Genomic DNA, 19319 nt, shown 5'->3' on the forward strand with positions numbered 1-19319 from the left:
GGCGCCGTGCGCATGCGCACCGCCCCTCTCTTGCCCCCTCCCACCCTACCGCACCCCCCCGGCGCGGCCCAGGAGCGCGGCGGCGGCTTGGCGGGCGATGAGGAAGGAGCCCGGGGACTGCTGAGCGGGCCGAGGCCCGGCGGGGCTCCCGGCGACCCCCGGCGTCGCTGCCAGCCGGGCCCGCGGGGCAGGGGCGGGAAGGGCCCGGACCCTCCACCGGCCGCTGAGGTGAGGGGCGGAGTGGGGCAGGCCGTGAGCGACGCGCGGCTCAGCCAATGGGAGAGCTCGCTTCCGGGCCCCGCCCCGCAGAGCTCTTCCGGCGGGTGATTGGCTGGCGAGTGAGGGGAGGGCGGCGTGGGCGCCGTCCTCGCGGGCGCCGTGTCGGCCCTCGTGCGCGGGCCCCGTGCTCGCCGCCCCGCCCCGCGCGGGTACGGCGGCCGCGAGGGGCGGTACGGTGGCCGGGGGGCAGGCCGCCCCCTGCGGCCCTCCCGCCTGCCGCGGCCCCGGCGTCCCACCGGCCCCGGCGGCAGCAGCGCGTTGCTCACCGCAGCGAGTGACCGGAATCGCTCCCGTAAGAACGCAGGGCCGGGCGGCGGCAGCCCCGGGGCAGGCCGTGCCCTACGAGCCCGGCCCTGGTGGCGGGGACTTGCCGCTTTTTAGCCGTTTATCCCCTCGGCTCCCCTCCGCCTGCGGGGAGCGAGGGGCTTCGGGAGGGCGGGGGCGGGGGCTGCCGCCCGCGGCGGGGCTGTGCACAGCGGCGTGCCCGGCCGAGCCAGCCCCCGGGGCGGGGGGGGGGGAGGGCTGCGCCGCGGTTACCGTCAAACTGGGCCCCGTACGAGGCTGCCGTAACCCTTGGGCAACGCAGCCTGCCCGCTTCCGCCGGCAGCCGTTGGGCAACGCCGGCGGAGGTGGGCGGGGGGAGCCGGGCCCTTTAACGGGCGGGGCCGGGGCGGTGCTGCCTCTACCTCCGCGGCACTCCGGGACTGGCGGAGCGCAGCCGGTCCGGCCCGCAGCTCCAGCAGAGCGAGAGCCGTCTCCGCCCCGGGCCCGGCCCGCAGCCGGCCTGCCAGGTGGTGCCTGCACCCGGTGAGACCCCGGGGCTGGAGGCCGGGGGCTGCTCGAAGCGAGCCTGGGAGTCCCCTGGGGCTCGAGGTTGGCTTCCCAGGAGGTGGGGGGGTGTTGTAGTCGGTTCTCCGTGCGGCTTCAATCCGGTGGCCCTGAGTCTCGGCATAAAGCTGCAGGATGATCTCAGTCTAATGATAAGCTATCAGTGTTAATGGCGCGGGTGCATCTAAAAGCTGTAGCGTTAACTGTTTCTTTGCCTTTCTCCTTCTCTGGTGTTTGTCTGTGCAAAGGTCAGATGTTTCCATCGGTTGTGAAGAAGAAGAGTGGAGTCGGGACCTGCTAAGTGCTGATCTGCTTGTGCTCCGGACCATGGACTCATTGAGGGTGTCCCAGGTGTGAAAATGTCCAGCAGTAATCGGGAGTTAGTGATTGACTTTGTTTCCTACAAGCTCTCACAGAAGGGATACAGCTGGAGTCAGCTGGAGGAGGAGGATGAGAACAGGACTGACTTTGCAGCAGAGGAGGCCGAGATGGACGGCGTCCTCAACGGGAGCCCCTCCTGGCACCCGCCTGCCAGCCACGTAGTGAACGGAGCCGCCATGCACCGGAACAGCCTCGAAGTCCATGAAATCGTTCAAACAGCTGATGTGAGGCAGGCGTTGAGAGAGGCAGGGGATGAGTTTGAGTTGAGGTACCGGCGGGCTTTCAGCGACCTCACTTCCCAGCTCCACATCACCCCTGGCACGGCGTATCAGAGCTTTGAGCAGGTAGTGAATGAACTCTTCCGCGATGGAGTGAACTGGGGTCGCATCGTGGCTTTCTTCTCCTTCGGAGGAGCCTTGTGTGTGGAGAGCGTTGACAAGGAGATGCGGGTATTGGTGGGACGCGTTGTATCTTGGATGACCACGTACTTGACCGACCACCTAGATCCCTGGATCCAGGAGAATGGCGGATGGGTAAGAACTCCTCTCCCCGGTGGGGATGGCTGCCCGCGTCCTCCCTTGCTCCAGGCCGGCAGTGGTGCCGGTCGTACTGGAGCGCAGCTCCCTGCACTGTTTATGCTAGCGCATGTCCTAGACCTTGCAGGGAGATAAAGGGGCGTGTGGCCTTTCCCTCTGTGTTCTTAACGCTCTGCCCCAAGAGGGTCAGTCCATTGCGATGACACGGTTTATGCTCAGACAAGTCCTTCTCTATCCTTGTTTCTTCTTTTCCCTGGATGTTACATAAAAGACGTGTTTTCCAAGAGCCTTTGGAAATCTAATGTCATCCAAGCTTGATCTTCAAGCAGGAGCCCTTGCTTTCAGGCATGTCCCTGGTGTCATTTAACAGCAGGGAGTGGAGCTTCCTCCTCTCCAAGCACGCAGTGCTACAGTGGGCCAGCCTGCGGTCTGCTGGGGTAACAGCTACTTCTTCATTCTGGAGACAGGACTTTGCTTTCTGCCATGGTCACGGTGAAGTGAATCCCCCAGCAGATCCGGGTGGGTGGGTGGGTGGGCTGCTGGGCCTGTCTGAGCTGCTGCGGTGGGAGCCAGGGCTGAGGTTGGGGCAACCTCTGTGCTGGGGAACTGCTAAACCTGCAGCTGCTTCTTGCTTGGCAGGGAGCAATGCTTCCAGCTGCCCCAGCAGAAAACCCTGTGAGCTTTCAGTGGTGAGGTATTAACATGAATAAGCGTTTCTTCAGGAAGCATTCTTGAGATGCCTGGTCCGGCTGTGCGGTGCTGCCTGGGACTGCCAGCGGGAGGTATACGACCTACAGATGTCTGAGTTTTCTTTTTGCTTCTGCATCTTAGTGATTCCCTGCTGGTGTAACCTTTACTGGTGTCCACTGGAAAGAGTTCATGCTGTCAGTCGTTAGCATCTAAACGGTGGGGAATTGCCTCCTTGGCATGCTGGTGAGCTAAAGCCTTTCAGCCCTGTTCATCTCATAGTCCATCAGCAGGCCCCTGTATCTTGAGGAGGGGGCAGGAACCTTTGAGCCCAGTGCTGTGCTCTGCACCCTCCTGACAGAGGAGAGGCACAGGAGCCCCATGGAGCTCCCCAGCTCCTCTCCTCACTGGCGATGCTGGGGATCCTGGAGAAGAGGGGGAGCTGGTACACTCAGGAAGAGGGATTGGGTTCACCCAGGGTGCAGGAATTCCAGGAATGTGGCCGCCCTGGGGCACTGCCTGGGCGGGGCTGCTCAGGCAGAGGAGCTTGGTTTCGGTTAATAACCCGGGATCTGCTGGCCATTTCATCAGGCTGTATCTGGCCCATTAGCGCTCTCATCCTGCAGATAACCCTGGCCAAATGCTGAGTTCCTTCCCCCTCCCCACTGACTTTGGCTTTTAAAGCCACAGATTAGTCTTGGAATTGAGCGATCAAATTGAGGTTTCCAAGCTAGTGTGGCTGTTGCTGTTAGTGACGGATTGGGCTGTATCCTGGAGACCTAGGCGATAATGCAATCTGATTTTTTGTAAATGAACTCTCTGGGGGATTTAGATTAAATCACTGGTGGAAAATCACTGGTCCCTGCTTGCGGGGAATGAAATACCTCCTCCTTCTGTTCCCCACCCCCAACCATCACGGTTCAGACTCCTCAATTTTTTTGTGTCTCTCTCTAAATTAATTGTTTGGAGCAAATATTTGTTCAACAGATTGTGGAAGGGCCAGGACTCCTCTCTATCTGACTTGCCCACCAGCTTTTCCTTTGGAGATCGCCGTTAGCTGTGTTTCCCACCCAGGGGAACAGCCTTGCTCTCTTCTTCTAACCTTGAATGGGGCTTCTAACTTCACTGCTTAGGCTGTGCTGCTGCCTGGGCTGTGCCGGTAGCTGAAGGGGAGTGGGGCAGGGTGGTAAAGGCCATAGTGGGGGGGGTCCACCCCACCAGCCACCAAAAAAAGGGCTGGGCAGTGTAGCTGCTGCCAGCCTGTTGCAAATCCCAACCCGGTGCTTGTTAGGTGTTTCAGCTGTAGCTTTCCTCTGCACTCAGGTTTCACCATGTCCCTTCTGGTGGGGGGGCAGCCGTGCCGCTCCACGCGAAGGGATGGCACGGTGCAGCGGCAGCACAGGGGCCATAAGAGCTCCTGAGTGCTTCATGCGTGGAGCGTGCGTGGGGATGCTCTGCTTTGCTCTCATGCGGCTCCAGCTGCAGGGAGAAAACTGCTGGCCTGCTGCCAGCTCTCTCTGCACGAAGAGAGTGCCACCCTGCACTTGCTGTGACAGAGCGGTCCCTCTCCTGCCGCCCTGTTTGCACAGGGAGCCTGTTCGGTGCACCTGAGCTGTTAGAGCCTGTCCCATGCAAACAAAGCTCTCCTGAGAGGTGCAGCAGGCAGGTCCTGGTGAGAGGGATGCAAGTTCTGGCAGGCCTGCTTGGCAGGGACCAGGTGGTTTGTGTTTTGGAGCGCTGCAGTACTTCTCTTCCTGGAAAGCCCCTCTGAAAGAGGGAAGGAGCGTGGCTCCATCACAAGTGTCACACACAGCCTGGTTGTGTAGGAAGCTCTGTTTCATTCCCCACCAGTGGAACAAAGATAAGCGTAGGATGGCCATGGGGTGCAGGTTGCCTTTGGAGGGGCCTGTTAAGGCTGCTGTGTGCTGGGCTGTAGCAGTTTTCTTGAGAAACCATTCTTTGAGGCGAGGGGGAAATGTTAAATCTTGCTACATAGTGGTAACTTGGGTGTATTTTGTCAGGTTTACTGGCCAAGCCTTGGTTTGCCCTCCCCTTCACAATCTGGCACTGAGAAAACAAACAAACAAGAAGAACCCAAGGGGGGCATTTAATAACCAGCCAGAAGAGAGCTGCTGCCTTGGTGAGCTATCAGAACCAAGGAGGAGGCTTTCCTGGGGCAGTTGCTTTGGCCAGGACCAGATTCCACTAGCTGTGAAGTTCAAACAGTGATCCCAGTGGGGATCAGGAGTCCTCGCGGGAGAAATTGGTGAGTGGCAATGCAGGAGGGGGAAGCACAGGGTGAGCGGGAGAGAGCCTGGCAGGCAGAGGTGTACTGACCATGCTTAATCTGTTTGAGAAAGGAAAGTGAGCGGTAGTTCCTGCCTGGCTGTGACCCTCCAGTGGATGACAGGTTTTCCTTCGAGGCTAAATATATGTTCAGAGTGGGATTTAAAGAGGGTGTTCTGTGGGGACATGGAGGTAGATCTGTGGACATAGAGGCAAGAGGTTTCCTGTTTGCAGGGCATATGGTGGGGACCAGCATAAAGGGGCTGTGTCAGGCCAGGACTGAAAGCAAACGGCATCTTTGTCACCAGTCTGTGACATCTGAATCCCGACAAGGTGGGCTAGGCTGAAGGAGGAAGGACTGCTTCCAGTGTTGGCTCTGTGTGTCCCAGGCTCTCAGCCGGCCCTGGCCATGCAGGGCTCGGTGTGCTGGGACATACATGTTGTGTCGCTCTGCGGTGGACTGGAAGCTTGTGGTTCTGTCCGGGGAAATCCCTTAGAAGATGTCAATATAGCAAGCTCATTTGCTATCTTTTTAATTTTTTTCTTGAATGATAGGAAATGACTCAGCCTATGTCATATGACAGAGCGCAGCTGGGATTTCATCCTGTGCTCTTGCTCCAACCTTCTCAATGGTTTCAGGTTGAGAGCTAGACTTTGATTCCCTTCAGAAATGCTTTTTGGCCTTGTGCCATTGCCCAGGTATGCCACACAAGCCTTCCCTGCAACCACCACGTTATCTAGCTGATCCCGGGTGCCACAGGATCCTCACGCCTTCTCGATCCGAGCTTTTTGGGCAGTGTGAGATAAGTGCAAGTTTGAATTCTGCTGCTGTTGTGCCCTGAGACTCGGAGAGGAGCGCCGCGCTAGATGTGCACGGCACGCGTGGAAGAGGCACGGCTGCGCGTTGTACCGTATGGGGAACGCAGCTCCCTCTGGGGTGAGCGCTGTTTCCCAAAGCTTTGTTGTTTTGAGTGTTAACACATTGGGTTTCGGGGATGCCCCGGCGCGGCTAATGCTGTTGAAGATCACAGCCATCAGTTTCACTTGCTGGCCAACACGCAGCAGAGCTGGCTGTAGGAGGTGACTGTGGATAGCCAAGGCTGCACTTTGCTGTCTTAGAGATGAATCCTAGCCAGTGGTCTGCAAAGCTTAGCTGGGCTATCGCTTTCCACTTTGTCCTCTGTAATTATTTTACAGTCTGGATTCCTTGCAGCTGAGACGGTGCCCCCATTGTCATCACCTGCTTGGGATGAAAAAAATACTCTCCTCCTGCCAGCTGAGTCCCCTTGGATCCCTTCGCAGTACTAGGTGTTCCTCTGGCTGTGGAACTGCCTGCCTGACGGTCACTGCCGGCAGGGTCTTGGCTCGGGCTGTCCTGCCTGGCACGGCCGTCCCAGGTAGTTGTATCCTCACTGGCGGCTGGAGATCTGGGCTCAGGGTGCAGATCCCTGGCAGCTTCTCGCCTGCCTGCGACCTGGGAGGCTTTTCTGCAGTGCTCTCCAGGAAATGCCATTGGAATGACTTCCACTGCAGTTTCCTGCCCGGCCCGCAGCATTCCTGCCGCTAGACCGAGAACGATGCAGAGGCGAGTTTTCAGAACTTTGCTCTTCGCCCCGTTTACTTGGTTCTCCTTCTTTGGGGCCCTGCCTGTTTTCCTTGCTGCCTCTCGGTGTGCGGTACAGTTTGATTACGTTCCTTAGATCTGTGATTAGAGCAGGCGCCTGGAAGGCAAAGCTCCTGCCCATCGCTGGCGGTGGCTCAGAGCAGCCCACTTAACTCCCTGGTCTTTCAGCAAAACGGATAGCATTTCTTTCCCTCCCAGGGGAGCCACTGGGAACTCAGATTTGTAAAGCACTCTGAGGTTCTTTAATCCGAAGAACGGAGTGTCATTTTAAAAAAAGACCTGTGAAATAATTAGCAAACTGTTTCTTGCTGCTCTGTGTTCACAGCTGCTCTCAGTAATGTCAGTCTTCCTGATCATCCTGCTCCTCTCTGAAACTGGAGCTGGGTCACCCTGAGCGCTGCCCAGGATCTCTCCCCATTTCAGCAGCAATGGGGTGTCCCACCACAGCGAAAGGGGTGGGAGGGAGCAACGTGCTCTTTTCCCCTGTGGAAGCTGCAGCTTTCTATACATGTCTGGGGTGCTGCACCTGATTTCTGTGGAGATCCTGTATGGTTTGTGTACGTGGTTTACCCCCGGGAGTGGCAATATGCCTGCGGCCCACAGCGGGTACAGGCTTGAATGGTGGCGCGATGCTTTGAGGCCTTTGCTTAAGCTTCTCTCCTTTGATTTTTACCAAGCTGCTGACTGCTGTAAGCACAGTCCCATCTTGATGTTACAAGGAGTATTTCTCTAGCAGCTCTTTCCCCACTAGCTGTAAAGCTGGAGTATTCCCAGGAGGAGCTGGGGGAAGGGATGGATATCAGTTGTAGAAGTGTTGCAGACCTGCTGAACTGAGAGGCAAGGGATTAATGGTGGCTTCTGCCTTGGGAGCAGAAAGGGGCTGGGGGCGGCTGCTCTCTCCCCTCTGGTGACCCCAATAGCAGTCGGGACGTTGACCTACCTGCTGGCTGATTCAGCATGAAGGTATGCTCTGCTGGGTGGCTCTGCCTTTGCGTGGCAGGAAAGCAACGACACTCTCCTCCTCCACCCTCCCGAGAGAGGGATGTTACCCTTAAACGCTATTGTTCTGAGCAACTAAAGATTAACAAAGATAATGGAGGCATGAAAGGGAAGCAGTGTCCCTCGGTGCCAGGGCGCTCCTTGTTTTGCTGCCCTGGCCTTGGACAGGGAGACGGTTCCTCCTCCCTGCTCCCCACCTGGAAGGATGTGCAGAGGGGTGTTTGGTTCAAGATCTCTCTGAAGTTCCGCTCCTAATCGTCCTTGGGATGCCGAGGGCTTAAGCTGGGGGAGTGCTTTCTTGAGGCATCCAATAGCTTTCCCTGTGGTGCGCCTGTGGAGGGGAACGTGAGGGCTTGGCTGTGGGTGCACCAGGGCCGCTTCAGGGTATGGGCTGGCCCTCGCCCCGTTCAGGTGGGGAGAAGGGTTACTCTTTGCCACAGGAACAGAACAGCCCGGCAGAGCGAGGGGGCAGAGGGCTGCCAGGAGGCAGAGCCGTTAGCAGATGGCTCCAGCTGGGCTTACCGGGGAGCAGGTGTGGGTTTCGGGAGGCAGCCTTTTAAAAGAGATGTCAGTTTTGAACCCGGGAGGCTTGAGGGGCTGAGCCGTGGCTGCCATGACTTGCATGCTGGGGAGCTGTGACCTAGTTGTGCTGTAGAAATGCTTGTTTTATTTTTTATTTTTAGGTATTTTGCTTATTTTATCCTCATGTTTAATTTAGTTAGCAAAAAAAGAAAAAGAATCCGAGGGCTGAACAGTGCTGGGAAGGACTGCCTGTAGGCGGGAACGCCCGCTGCAGCTCCTCCGTGCAGCCAGCATCTCTCCAGCTGCCCGTGTCTTCTCTCGGACACGTGCTCACGTGTACCAGCCCAGTGCTGTCTCTCAGGATCTCTTTAATGGGAACCCCAGTGCACTTAGCGCTGCTGCCTGCCTCCGGGGTAGCAAGGGAGGGAGGAGCGGGATTCGGAGCATTAACCAGAGAGGCTCCCGTGGCCACGGGGACTGTTTGAACATTGTGCTGTAACTGGTCTGCCTTCCCTCTGCTACTGGGAGCAGGGAGCTGGGTGAGCATGGCGTTTCAGGAGGCTTTGGGCTGGTTACCCTCTCGACCACCACTTGCCCCTGCATTTACACAGCATGCCCAAGGAAGGGCAATAGGCTGTATCTGCGAAGAGGGAACTTTCAGGGGTCTGTGCGATTCCCTTGGGGAGAGCTGCTTGAATTTATTGCATTATCCTCCTTCCTGCTCAAGCTTGTGTTTCAGCTGTGTCTGCAGACGTTGCTTCTGATTTAAGTAGATCCAATTAGTAGCTAGCTTCTGGCATCAGTATCCTGCTTGGGGAGATGAGCCCTGGGGATGAGGAGCCTCTGGTGGGAGTGGGGCTGGGCTCAGCCTCTCTGCCCCCTGCTCCTGACCTAGGATGGACCCAGAGCTCCCTGACTCACAGCCCCAGTCCTGAGCTCAGGGGGGAAACCAAGGCAGGTGTCCTCTGCTCCGTGTTCCACCTGGCCAAGAACAAAGAGCAGGCAGGTTCTCCCTGCCTGTACCGCTGCCAGCCAGGTGCTCTTAAGACTGAAATCAAATACTTCAAAACGTGACAACTTGGCAGCAGGCAGAGCTTTGAGCAGGAGCTGCTCATGTCGGGAGGTGTGCAGGGACCTACCTGTCTGTTGGGGGTAGGACTGTGTGCCTGAGGGAAGGGAGCTGCTGGAGCCGGCTGCTTCCCAAAGGAGCATGGAAGGGTTTTCTCTCTCTCTGCTGGAGGGTGAAGGGCTGTTTGGGAAGCTCAGAGAAGAGGCCTAGGCTGGCATGGAGCAGGTTTGGTTTGAATGCAGCTAAGGCCATGCTCAGGTGGAGCGGGACAGCTGTCTGCATCACATCATTAGTCCTCCAGATGATACTAGTCCCCTTTGCACATCTCTGGTTTTTGCCATCATTGAGGCTGAGGAAGGCTGGGCTACGAGTGTTGTGCAGGGAGCACGGCTGGCAGCAGTACGTGATATTACTCTGTGTGTGTAACTTGTGGCGAGCTGGCTCAGGGTTTGGGCTGGGATGTGGGACTTGGGCGTGTATGTGGCCCTGGGTAGTGTCTGTGTGACATATGACTTATGTATGGAGAAAATTAGGTGTTGCTACCTGTAAATCAGCCATCATAGCAGTGTTGCAAGTGCTTACATCCTGTAATGGTATGGCTCACCAGTGTATTAAACTTGCCAGAGAGCTAATATCTTTTATTAGAGCAACTGACCTCATTTAGAAGCTTCCAGTGCACCAGCCAGTGATTATTTCATGCAACAACACGTATGGAGGAGCCCAGGGCAGAGCACAAAATCTCCTTCTCGTGCTGCATTGCTCTCTCCTGCGTTTGCTGCATCAGCTGCCTACTCTGCTTCCTGCCCTCAAGTCAGCAAGGATTTTGCTAAAAGGGACTTTGTGGCCTGAATCATTTGAGATTTCATGTGGACTAACAGGAAGTGAAAACAGAATGAGCACATCTTCCTCCTCTTCCTGCATCTCCACCCTTTCCCCTTTTTCATTCAAGTGGCATGTAAGAATTACAGCAGCCTGATGAAGTGCTGGGGCTTAAGTGGGAAGTGGTGAGGCTTGGCCGGCACTCCTCCAGGATGCTGGAGGACAAGTGGCTCGAGGCAGAAGAACTGGGTGGTCCTTCCCCGGGACCTGTCTCCTCTGGGGACCGTCCCTGTACCCAGCCTCACTCCTCAGGCTCTGGTAATGCTGCTGTTCCCTGCAGGGTAGATTTGGGGTAAGGCTCGCGCTGTGGTTGAGGGCTGGGGAGAGCTGTCAGCATCGCATGACTCAGCCCCTGGATAGGAGGGAACATGGCTCCGCAGCCAGGCAAACATGAGCCTGGCACGTCTCCTCGGCACAGGTTTCCCCACAGTTACACAAGGGCACGATTGCACAGGAGCTGTGACGTCTGGGAAAAGCAATGACAAGGTGAAAATTGAGCTTTGTTCACCGGGCGCAGGGGACCCAGCTGAGGTGCTTGTCCAGTGCAGCGAGCTGGCTGTGGCACTTGGGCTCCCCAGCACCGCAGGCGGCAGATAACCGTGAAATTAAAGCAGGAGTCTTCCCCTGTCCCCTGAGCGTGCCCCTCGCACAAAAGGCAGGCAGGCTGCTCTGCCTGCCGGGGCTCAGACACCATCTGTCCGGTGGGGAGAAGCATCAGAGAGACCGTCTTTCCTCGGACTATTCCACTTAATGCCCTTTGGAAAACAATCCCATTCCCAGCAGGTGCTAATCTCTTGAGTGGATCCGGCTCAGCCAATGTGTTCTTCGCTGTGCCTTTGTACCAGAGCCTTGTCGCCTGCCAGCCGTCCCGCTGCCAAGTGCGCCTGACTCCGGCCGGGGCTTCAGCACCTTCGGGAGCCATCAGCCCAGTTAGTTCTGGGAGAAGCACTGGTGAACGATGGATGCAAGTGGATTAGTCATTTGCACCATCTCCGGCTTTAGTACACATGAATGTTTCAGCAGATTTCTGGAATGGAGAGCGCAATTCCCTGCTCTCCATCTCATGCTGTGCACAGCAGTCTCCCCGGGGCAGGGATGGGGGTTACAGCTGTCACTGTAGCCCCTTTCATGTATTTGGAAAATGCTGAAATTGTGCTGAATGGTGTGGGGTTATTGCAGGTTCCCTGGAGCTGGTGATGAAACCAGTTTGACAGGAGGCTGCCGTGGCAAGGATTAGGGCTGGAGTGTGCTAGCAAGTGTTTGTTTCTGGTTAGAAAAGAGCTGGCTCTGGCCCTCACTAGGCTGAAGCCCCGCAGGTTTGTTGGGCTTTGGGCTGAGGCCCCAGGGACAGCCTCCCCACCGGTCCCACTGCAGGCTGCAGCCTGGTGACTCGGCAAGGCTGGGAAGGGAGGAGAGCGAGGCAGGGATGTGCTTATTTAATAAACCCTTTTGAGTTTATGGCTGCACCCCTCAGAGTCGCAGGTTTCTCTGAATGCAAAGCCCTGGAGCCTGGGCAGGGGCAGCACCCCAGTGCAGGCAGCACCCCAGTGCAGGCAGCACCCCAGCACCCGCTCCCAGGGCAGGCGATGCAGGAGAGGCAGTGGAGCCGGTGGCATTCCCTGCCATTGTCATGGAGATCAGCAGCTGCTTCCCTGGAGGTCACCATTTGCATAACAGTTAGAGCTGGGTCTCTGGAGCATTTGCACCTGCAAGTATGCTCTCCCCAGAGCCCTTCCCCACCCCATCCCGAGCCTGCCCAGGATGCTGACGGGGACCAGTGGGGTGAAGCTGGGGATCTGGAGAAGCTCTGGGACCCCTGCCTTGGATGGCAGGTTTCCTTGGCATGATGTGCCCGAGTTGCGGGGGCTCATGTTGACCTCCAGTCCCGATAACTGCAGGCAGTGCTGTGTGACTGACCCCTCCTTTAGGGCCTGGGCTTCAGACAGGGCTGGGGGCGGTGGGGGCCACACATGGATGCGGTGTCTGGGGGAGCAGGGCGGAGGGACAACCTCCAGGATGTCTCTTCCACTTTCATAGCACATAGGGACCCATTGAGTTGTGTTTACAGGATCCTAGTGGCAGCCTTTGAGAATACTTATGTTTTCTTTCTTTCTGAAAGATCTCAGCTGCCTTTTCCCCCCTGTGCTTCACCTCCAGGTTCGCATATGCCAGTCCCATGTGGTGAGCTGGCAGCCCGAAGGGGCTCTGGGAGCAGGTTGCTGTTGATGCAGGGCTTTGTTGTGGTCTGCGCTGAGCTGCTGCCTTTCTTTTTCCGCGCTTCTCTCACTGCTCAGCACAAAACTGTTCCTAGCATCTCATTAACAAATGTCTGGTCATCCAGATGACTCCACTCCTGACCGGCAGTTGGTGTTAGACCTCTTAGCAGTAATACAGCTGCAGTTATGGTGAAGGTATAACAGAAACAGCCTTGTTTGCAAGTGAAACATTGCCTCATGACGAGAATGCCTGGATTGGGAGTCAGATGCTGTGGCTCACGCAGCTGGCTTGTATGCAACTCTAGGGAAAGCACTTAACCTCTCCGCACCTCTGTTGATCTGTCTGGGAACAATGCTGACTTAACCCGCAGGAGGTTTTGGAGAACTAACTAATTTTTGGTAAAACACATTAAGATCCTTGGGTGGGAAAGGCTTTTGTATGTGCTGAGCTGGTTGCTGTGGGTGTCTGGCTCAAAGACAGGCTGGCTGGCTGTTGGGGGTGCAGGGAAACTCTGTAGTGGCTGCTGGAGTCAGAGTCTCCTTGTCAAAGTTGGACTAACTGCCACTGGTTCACTGTGAATAGTCCTGACAGAGCCTGTCTCTTCTCTGCTGGTTTTCAGAGCTTCGTGCCAGTGTCTCAGTGACCTCCATACCCTTCACCTCCCCGTGCAAGGGAAGCTTTGAGCACCCAAACTCTGCCCTCCCCAGCAGCTGCCACCCTCCCCTTTCTGCTCTGCCCCTGGCTCACAAGAGACCAGATGGGGATTCATTGCTCACATCTGCTTCCTTCACCTGCCCTCATGGTTCAGTGTCACTTACTGAATCCTCTTTCCTCAAGTGTTGAGGCTTATCTTAGAAGAGGAACCTGGTCTGCTCTGCTCACCCTGAATGGGATCTAGCAACTGTTCTCCCTCCCGCTTGGCTCGGGGAACTGCTTTGGACAGTGCTGGTGAATGAAACCAGCTGAACCTCTGGGAGTGGCTACCAGCAAGAGGCTGAAACTTTGGGTCTTCCCCTTCCCATTTCCAGGCCAGGATGTGAATGCTGTCTCAGCCAGACCTCGTGCCTGATTAATCTGCTGTCCCACCTAAGCCAGAGCACTTTGGGTCAGACCTACTCCTCTTTTCTCTCTACCACAGTGTCGTGTATCGTCACTAGGCAGTGTTTAAATGGCTGATGCGTCCCCCCCCGCCAGTGGGTTGCAGTCTGGGGCACTGCAGGTGTCTTGAGAGCCTTTGGCACTGCAGAACCTCCCTGCCCCTGCTCTGTGAGGTGGTGGGCACTGGTGGAGTCTGGATCTCCAGGTCCTCTGTCTCCTGCAAGCAGCACATGCAGCTGGAGGGAAGTCCCCCCAGCAAGTGCTGGTTTAGGCTCCAGCAAGAAAACGTTGTGTCCTTCCCCAGCGCTGGGGGAGGAGAGGTGAAGCTGGGGGATTGCCTTTTGCGGAGGAATAACATCTTGCTGCTTCCTCATCGCCTGCCCCAGAGCATCTTCCTCTTGGACGTGTCTGTCACCCGGGGTGGGGAAGGGGATGTGACGGGTGTTCGGCGGTGGAACAGCCTGTCCTCGCTGGGGTGGAAGAGGCCCAAGGGCACGCGGAGAGGGTGGTTGAGACACTGACGTGCTGTTGCTACCATAGTCCTTGTGATCGACTCAGGAATTTCAAATATTTCCTCTCAGATAAAGGTGACTGGGGGAGGCCAGAAATATCTGGACGTGTCTGGGCAAGCCTGAGATCCCAAACACCAGGCCACAGAGGTTAGAATCGGTACTGGGAGTGCTGGGCTTCAGGTGCAGAGCGGCCGAGGCCTGGGGCGGTGTGGGAACTAAGCAAGCTGCCTTTCCCTAACCTTCAGCCCACCCCCTGGATAGGGAGGAAGGACGCTCCTGCCTGTTTTCCCACTCCCCCTGGTCTGGGATTGCCATTCCCAGGGGACACATCTGGGATCGCAGTTGTGCAGGGGCTGAGCTATCACAGCTCCTGGGAACAGTTTCCCTGAGGAAGGCCAAGGCGCTCTCCTCCCAAATCTTCTGCAGCCCGCAGCTGCTGCTCCATTCCCAGGGGAAGGAGAGGGGCTCGCGTCCCCTCCCTGCCCGCGCGGGGCTCTTGTCTTGCTCTTCTCCGTCTGTAGCACCCGATAGCTCTCAGTTCACCATATGCCATTTATCTCTTGTTCAGCAAACACTTCCTTTTCTTAGAAGTAAGGGCTTCAAAACATGCTTCTTGGAACTGCCTTTCCCCAAGCTCGAGAGGGCTCGGCTGCCAGCCCTCCCCGGCTCCCTGCCCTGGCTGTGGGGGCCCTCTCCTGGTGCCAGCCCTGCGGAGAGGCTGGGTGACTGCATGGCCCCTTCCACCTCTGCAGCCTTCCTGGGAACTGTGGGGATGTCCCCTCCCATGGGTCAGGAGGAGCCCGCGGAGATGTGTGGGGCTCTTGGTGGGGCAGGCCTTACTGAATCTCTGAGCAACGTGGCTTTTTCTGGGGAATACATCACGAGGGCGCAGCCTCCTTCCTCTTGCTGAGTGCTCCCGCAGCATTGGGTGCTGTGAGTGCTCGACTGGGACGTGTATCCGAGGGAAGGACCTTCCCTGGGGGGCCAGGGCCCTGGTACAGGTGTTGTAGGGGTGGTGGGCGCAGTCCACAGCTGGCATTTTTGGACAAGCCTATGCCTTCTGCCCTGGTTCCCCTGTGCCCTCCATCCCCGTCAGCCTGCTCTTGGTTTGCTGCTGCTTGCTGTGCTCTGTCACCGCTCCGCTGCTCGTCACCACCTATCAGCAGAGGGATTTCCTGTGCCGTAATTAAAAATATCCCCTCCTTTGGTTTGGGCTCTCCTCCCGTCCCTCTTCTGCAGCACATCACTGGCTGTTTCCGCAGCCATCACCCTGAACGAGTGGCCGGGCAGAGGGGCTAGCAGCAGGCAGCAGCCCTCACCTTTCTCCCTGGGTGGCACCTGTGTGTGAGCTGCTGTCCTGCCCGTTCCTGCGGGGCCAGGATGCAATACAAGACCTCCACGGAGCCTGCGCCAGCTGGCAGGCCCGATGGGAAGCAAGCTGCCTTCTGCTGCTCTGTGTGAGTGGTGGGAGTCACGGGGACGGTTTTCACATACCTGAAGAGGACTTTGAGTGAGGCAGCAGCGGTGCCCCGGGGTGAGTTAGCAAAGTCCCTGTTGTCCCAGCGCCCTGGCCCCGGGGCTGCTGATAGCTCTTCACAGCCAGGGAAGTCGCAAGATGCTGGAGTTGGTGTTCGATGGGAGGTAGAGAAGAGCTTTGGTGGGGCAGAGGCAGGTGCCGAAGTGCACATCTCACCTGGGTGATTGTTCAAGTACCTGATCCCCTGTTGGGGGGGAGGCCAGTGGCTGAGGGGGGGGACACAGCCTGGCTCCCTGGGAGCGAGCATGCATGTCTATTGCACACCTTGCTGTGAAAAGCTGTGTGTGAGCTCGATCGTGTGTGTGTGGCAAGGTGAGGCGATACCCCGCAAGCTGTGACCATGCTGGGGCTGTTTTGGGGGAGCCAGGGGACTGGCACCACGTTTCCATGAGTGATGGAGAGGCACCTGCCTAAAGAGCATCTCGATCCCAGCCGTGATCTGGGCACCAAACCCCCCACAGGTCCTGTGGCAGCGGTTGCAGCTCATCACAGGCTGTGGGCAGGCGTGGGAGGCAGCTTGCAGGCAGAGCTGCCAGACCCAGGCAGGCAGGGATGCTGCCCCTGCCTCCGGGGAGACTGGTAAGGCGTGACACAAGCACAGCGTCAGCCGGGCTTATCTCTGCTTTCCCAGAGCAGCCGGGTTACTGGAACTGCATTCACTTATCAGGGAACAGGGGACCTTGCTGGGAAGACAGGCTCGAGGTGCAACAGCGTCAAGGCCCTGCTGATGCCGAGCTGCCTGGCGCTCTGAGCTACTGGCGATCCCTGAGCCCAGAGCTCGCTGCTCCAGCTCCCTCTAGCCCCGGTGCTCCTGCTCAGCCCTGATAAACCTGGGAGCTGCTGGGGCGTAAAGTTCCCTGCTTCATGTACCCTGCCCATGGGCCCCTCCTTCCCTGCAGTGCGTGTGGCCCGAGGACCTGAGCACCTATCCTCACAGTGGTCCAAGGTCCCTGGGTACCCAGGAGAGCAGGAGGGGTTGTGTCATGCCATGAGGGTGTTGCATGGGTGCAGGGTACAGATGTGCTCTCTGAGAGCCTGTTTTCGGGAGCAGTTCAGCTCTGGTGGTCTTCTCTCTTTCTCTCTGCCCTTCACCTCCCCCAGTCCAGGGCATGGCCATCTGTCCCCAGCCCTGTCACACACCTCCCTCGGAGGGAGAGGGGCTGTGGCTGTTCGCCGTGCAGTGGCTCTGTTGAAATTTGCCCGGCTCTTGCTGTTGCTGGAGATGAAGGACTGGAGGCAGCCGGCTTGGACGAGCCGGGCCGGAGTGACTGCATTCCTGGCCAGGCCTCGTGCCTGGCCCGCTCTCCCAAAGCCCGGGGAAAGGCCGGAGTTTCACGACCCAGAGCGTCTGCCTTCGCCACAGGGGTTCACAAAATCCAGATTGTGCTGCAGAGTAACCTGCGATGGCCAGGACGCGGGAGTGCTTGTCTTGCTGGGATGCGGCAGTGGGGAGAGGAAGGTGAGAGGCTCTGCTTTGGATGCAAAAGCAACGGGGGCATGCACGTTGTGGACTCCTGCCGCAACCGTGGGCACCAACCCTGCTGCTGCTCCCCCAGGCCTTGGCCGTGGAATAAAGCCCAGCATTTTCCTGCTGCAATGATTTCTATCACACTTTGATGCTAATTTTAGAGAGCCTAGAGCACGTGATGCATCTGCCCTGCCCGCGTGGTACTCTCCTTGCAAATCCTTTCTGGCATCCACTTCTCTCATGACTGGTCCTGTGCTTTCCCCATCGCCCTCTGTGCGTGATTCAGAGCAAGGAAGCACAAGGCATCTGTCAGCTGCCCCATCCCCACCACCGCTTTCCTGCCAACAGGAGCCCAGCAGCCTTCCTGCCCCTTCCCACGGAGGAGGAAGGAGCCCCAGAAAGTGGCAGAGATGGTCTCTGTGCTCTGCTCCCACCCCCTCTGCTCACAGCTCCTCTCTTCCCGCAGGAGCGGTTTGTGGACCTCTACGGGAACGATGCTGCTGCCGAGGTGAGGAAGGGCCAGGAGACCTTCAACAAATGGCTCCTGACCGGGGCGACGGTGGCAGGAGTGCTTCTGCTGGGATCCCTGCTGAGCCGCAAGTGACCCGCCGCCGAATCCCCCCGTCGCCAGGACGGCTGCGCCTTCACCGCCACATCCACTACACTCCGCTCCCGAGCACCATCACCGGCGCGGGGGGGGCAGCCCCTCTGCCTCCCGGGCGAGCGCCCCGTTCCACGGAGCTTTCTCCCTCGTGCCGCCAGCTCCTTTTATTGTAGCCCGTCTTATTTTCCGTTCCGTTGTGTTTTAAAGGCGCTGAGACCAATGCAGCACTTCAGCCAACAGCTCCCAGCGCTGGGGAGATCCAGGCAGCCGGGGGGAGTACCGGCTAGAAGGTGTCCCAGCCCTGCAGGGTCCTCTAGATCACTTTGAAGAGAATAAACAGACTTATTTTTGCATGTGTGAGTGCGTGCGTGTGTGTAGATGTGTCACTAATATAAGGTTCCCCAGCCAGAGCAAGGGTCGAGGCTCCGTACCCCCATCTCCATCATGCTCAGGCCCCAGGAAGAGGTAGGCTGCCAAACGGGATGGAGCTTCCCTGCAGCATCCCTATGCCATCCCCGCTTCGTCTGGGAAGAGCTCATCCCTGCAGGGGTCGGGGGGAGCCGGGAGGAAGAGGCAGAGGCCGGCGGTGACGAGCTCTGCCCTCATGTCAGTCCCTGAGCCCCTTTCTCCCTGGACAGCAGCTGCTGGGAGCTGAGGCCGGTCTCAGGTGAGGATGGTGCGTCAGGCCCAGGGCTGTGCCTGCTTTGAAGGGTTCCTCCTCCTCTTCCTCCTCCTCCCTCCGAATGTAGATTGCTGTGGGGCAGTGTGCATCCCTCCCCACACCTGCTCCTCCGGGCTGGCAAAGGAGGAAGGCAGGCGAGGGGGGAGAGCGCTTTCCCCGGCCCCTACCCTGGAACAAGGGGCTCTGCAGAGAGCTGGGGCTGCAGTGTCCAGCAAGTGCAGGAATACAGAGCCGGGGGGGTGGAAGGGGTGTCGGGGTGTGGGTGCGATGCTCCTGCCCTTCATGGGGGTGGCAGCAGGGGAAGGCAGAGCCCTGGGAGCAATCCCACCGCAGCCGATCCATGGGGCCAGTGGGGGAGCGAGCGCAGGGGAGCTGGGAGCGAGGGCTGGCACCAGCTGAGACCTGTCCCCGCCGCCGGGAAGCTTCTTTGGGGACAGTGGGAGCTGCTGGCTTCTCCTGTGCTGTCCTGGTTGCTGCCAGTCCCCGTAGCGCAGGCAGATCCCTGTCCCCATGGCGTGGCTGTGATGGGTGCATGCAGTGGCAGAGGTGCCTGGCTCCCCCCCCCACCCCTCTTCCCGTGCGGCTCCTGCTGCCGCCAGGGCAGGGAACATCCCGGGCTTTGAGCTGAAATTAGCTTCGAAAATAACCCCTCATCCTTCGGAGACGACCACCGGCAGACCCAGCTGTCCACGCGGGCTTGTCTGTGTACATACCGCCCGCGCTCTGCTGTACATATCCGAGTAGTTTTTAATTCATTTGTGAATACTCTTAATGCTATTTTTGTTATCTTGTCTGTCCGTATTTATGTGTGGGGCCGTGCTCCCTGCAAAGGCCAAGGTGGGATGGAGGCGGGGAGGGGGAAACTGGAGGCTTTGGGGGGGGTCCCACCTGGCCGCCGAGCACGGACTCGCGCTCCCAGTGTAGGATGTGCTCCCGGCACCCATGGTGCTGGGAGCGGATCCTACGCAGGGAGCACGAGGATTAGCATTAGCCCATTGAACGCTTCGGTTTGCAGGTGGAGGTGATTCCACTAATAAACTCTTGTCATTGGAGCTGCTGATGGTGCTGTGGTTTTTGCAAACGGCGGGGGCTTGAGGGGGCATTCGGGCAG

At 58.0% G+C, this 19319-nt stretch overlaps 1 protein-coding gene across 7 annotated transcripts; it reads left to right on the forward strand.

The window, feature by feature from the left end:
* Nucleotides 1–39: 39 nt before the first annotated feature.
* BCL2L1 (BCL2 like 1) lies at nt 40–19260 on the forward strand. 7 transcript variants are annotated; one of them, XM_052783659.1, is made up of 4 exons: nt 40–228; nt 1356–2021; nt 16818–16913; nt 17389–19260. In XM_052783659.1, exons 2-4 carry the CDS (start codon nt 1467–1469, stop codon nt 17524–17526), a joined length of 789 nt encoding a protein of 262 aa, XP_052639619.1. In that variant the 5' UTR covers nt 40–228; nt 1356–1466; the 3' UTR covers nt 17527–19260. The 7 variants fall into 7 exon arrangements, with proteins under 7 accessions (XP_052639619.1, XP_052639645.1, XP_052639609.1 ...); XM_052783685.1 differs by having other exon boundaries at nt 1361–2021; XM_052783649.1 differs by lacking the exon at nt 40–228 and adding an exon at nt 395–571.
* The last annotated feature ends 59 nt before the right edge of the window (nt 19261–19319 follow it).

Source organism: Harpia harpyja, chromosome 1 (assembly GCF_026419915.1).
Source record: "Harpia harpyja isolate bHarHar1 chromosome 1, bHarHar1 primary haplotype, whole genome shotgun sequence".
NCBI classification, from domain to species: domain Eukaryota; kingdom Metazoa; phylum Chordata; class Aves; order Accipitriformes; family Accipitridae; genus Harpia; species Harpia harpyja.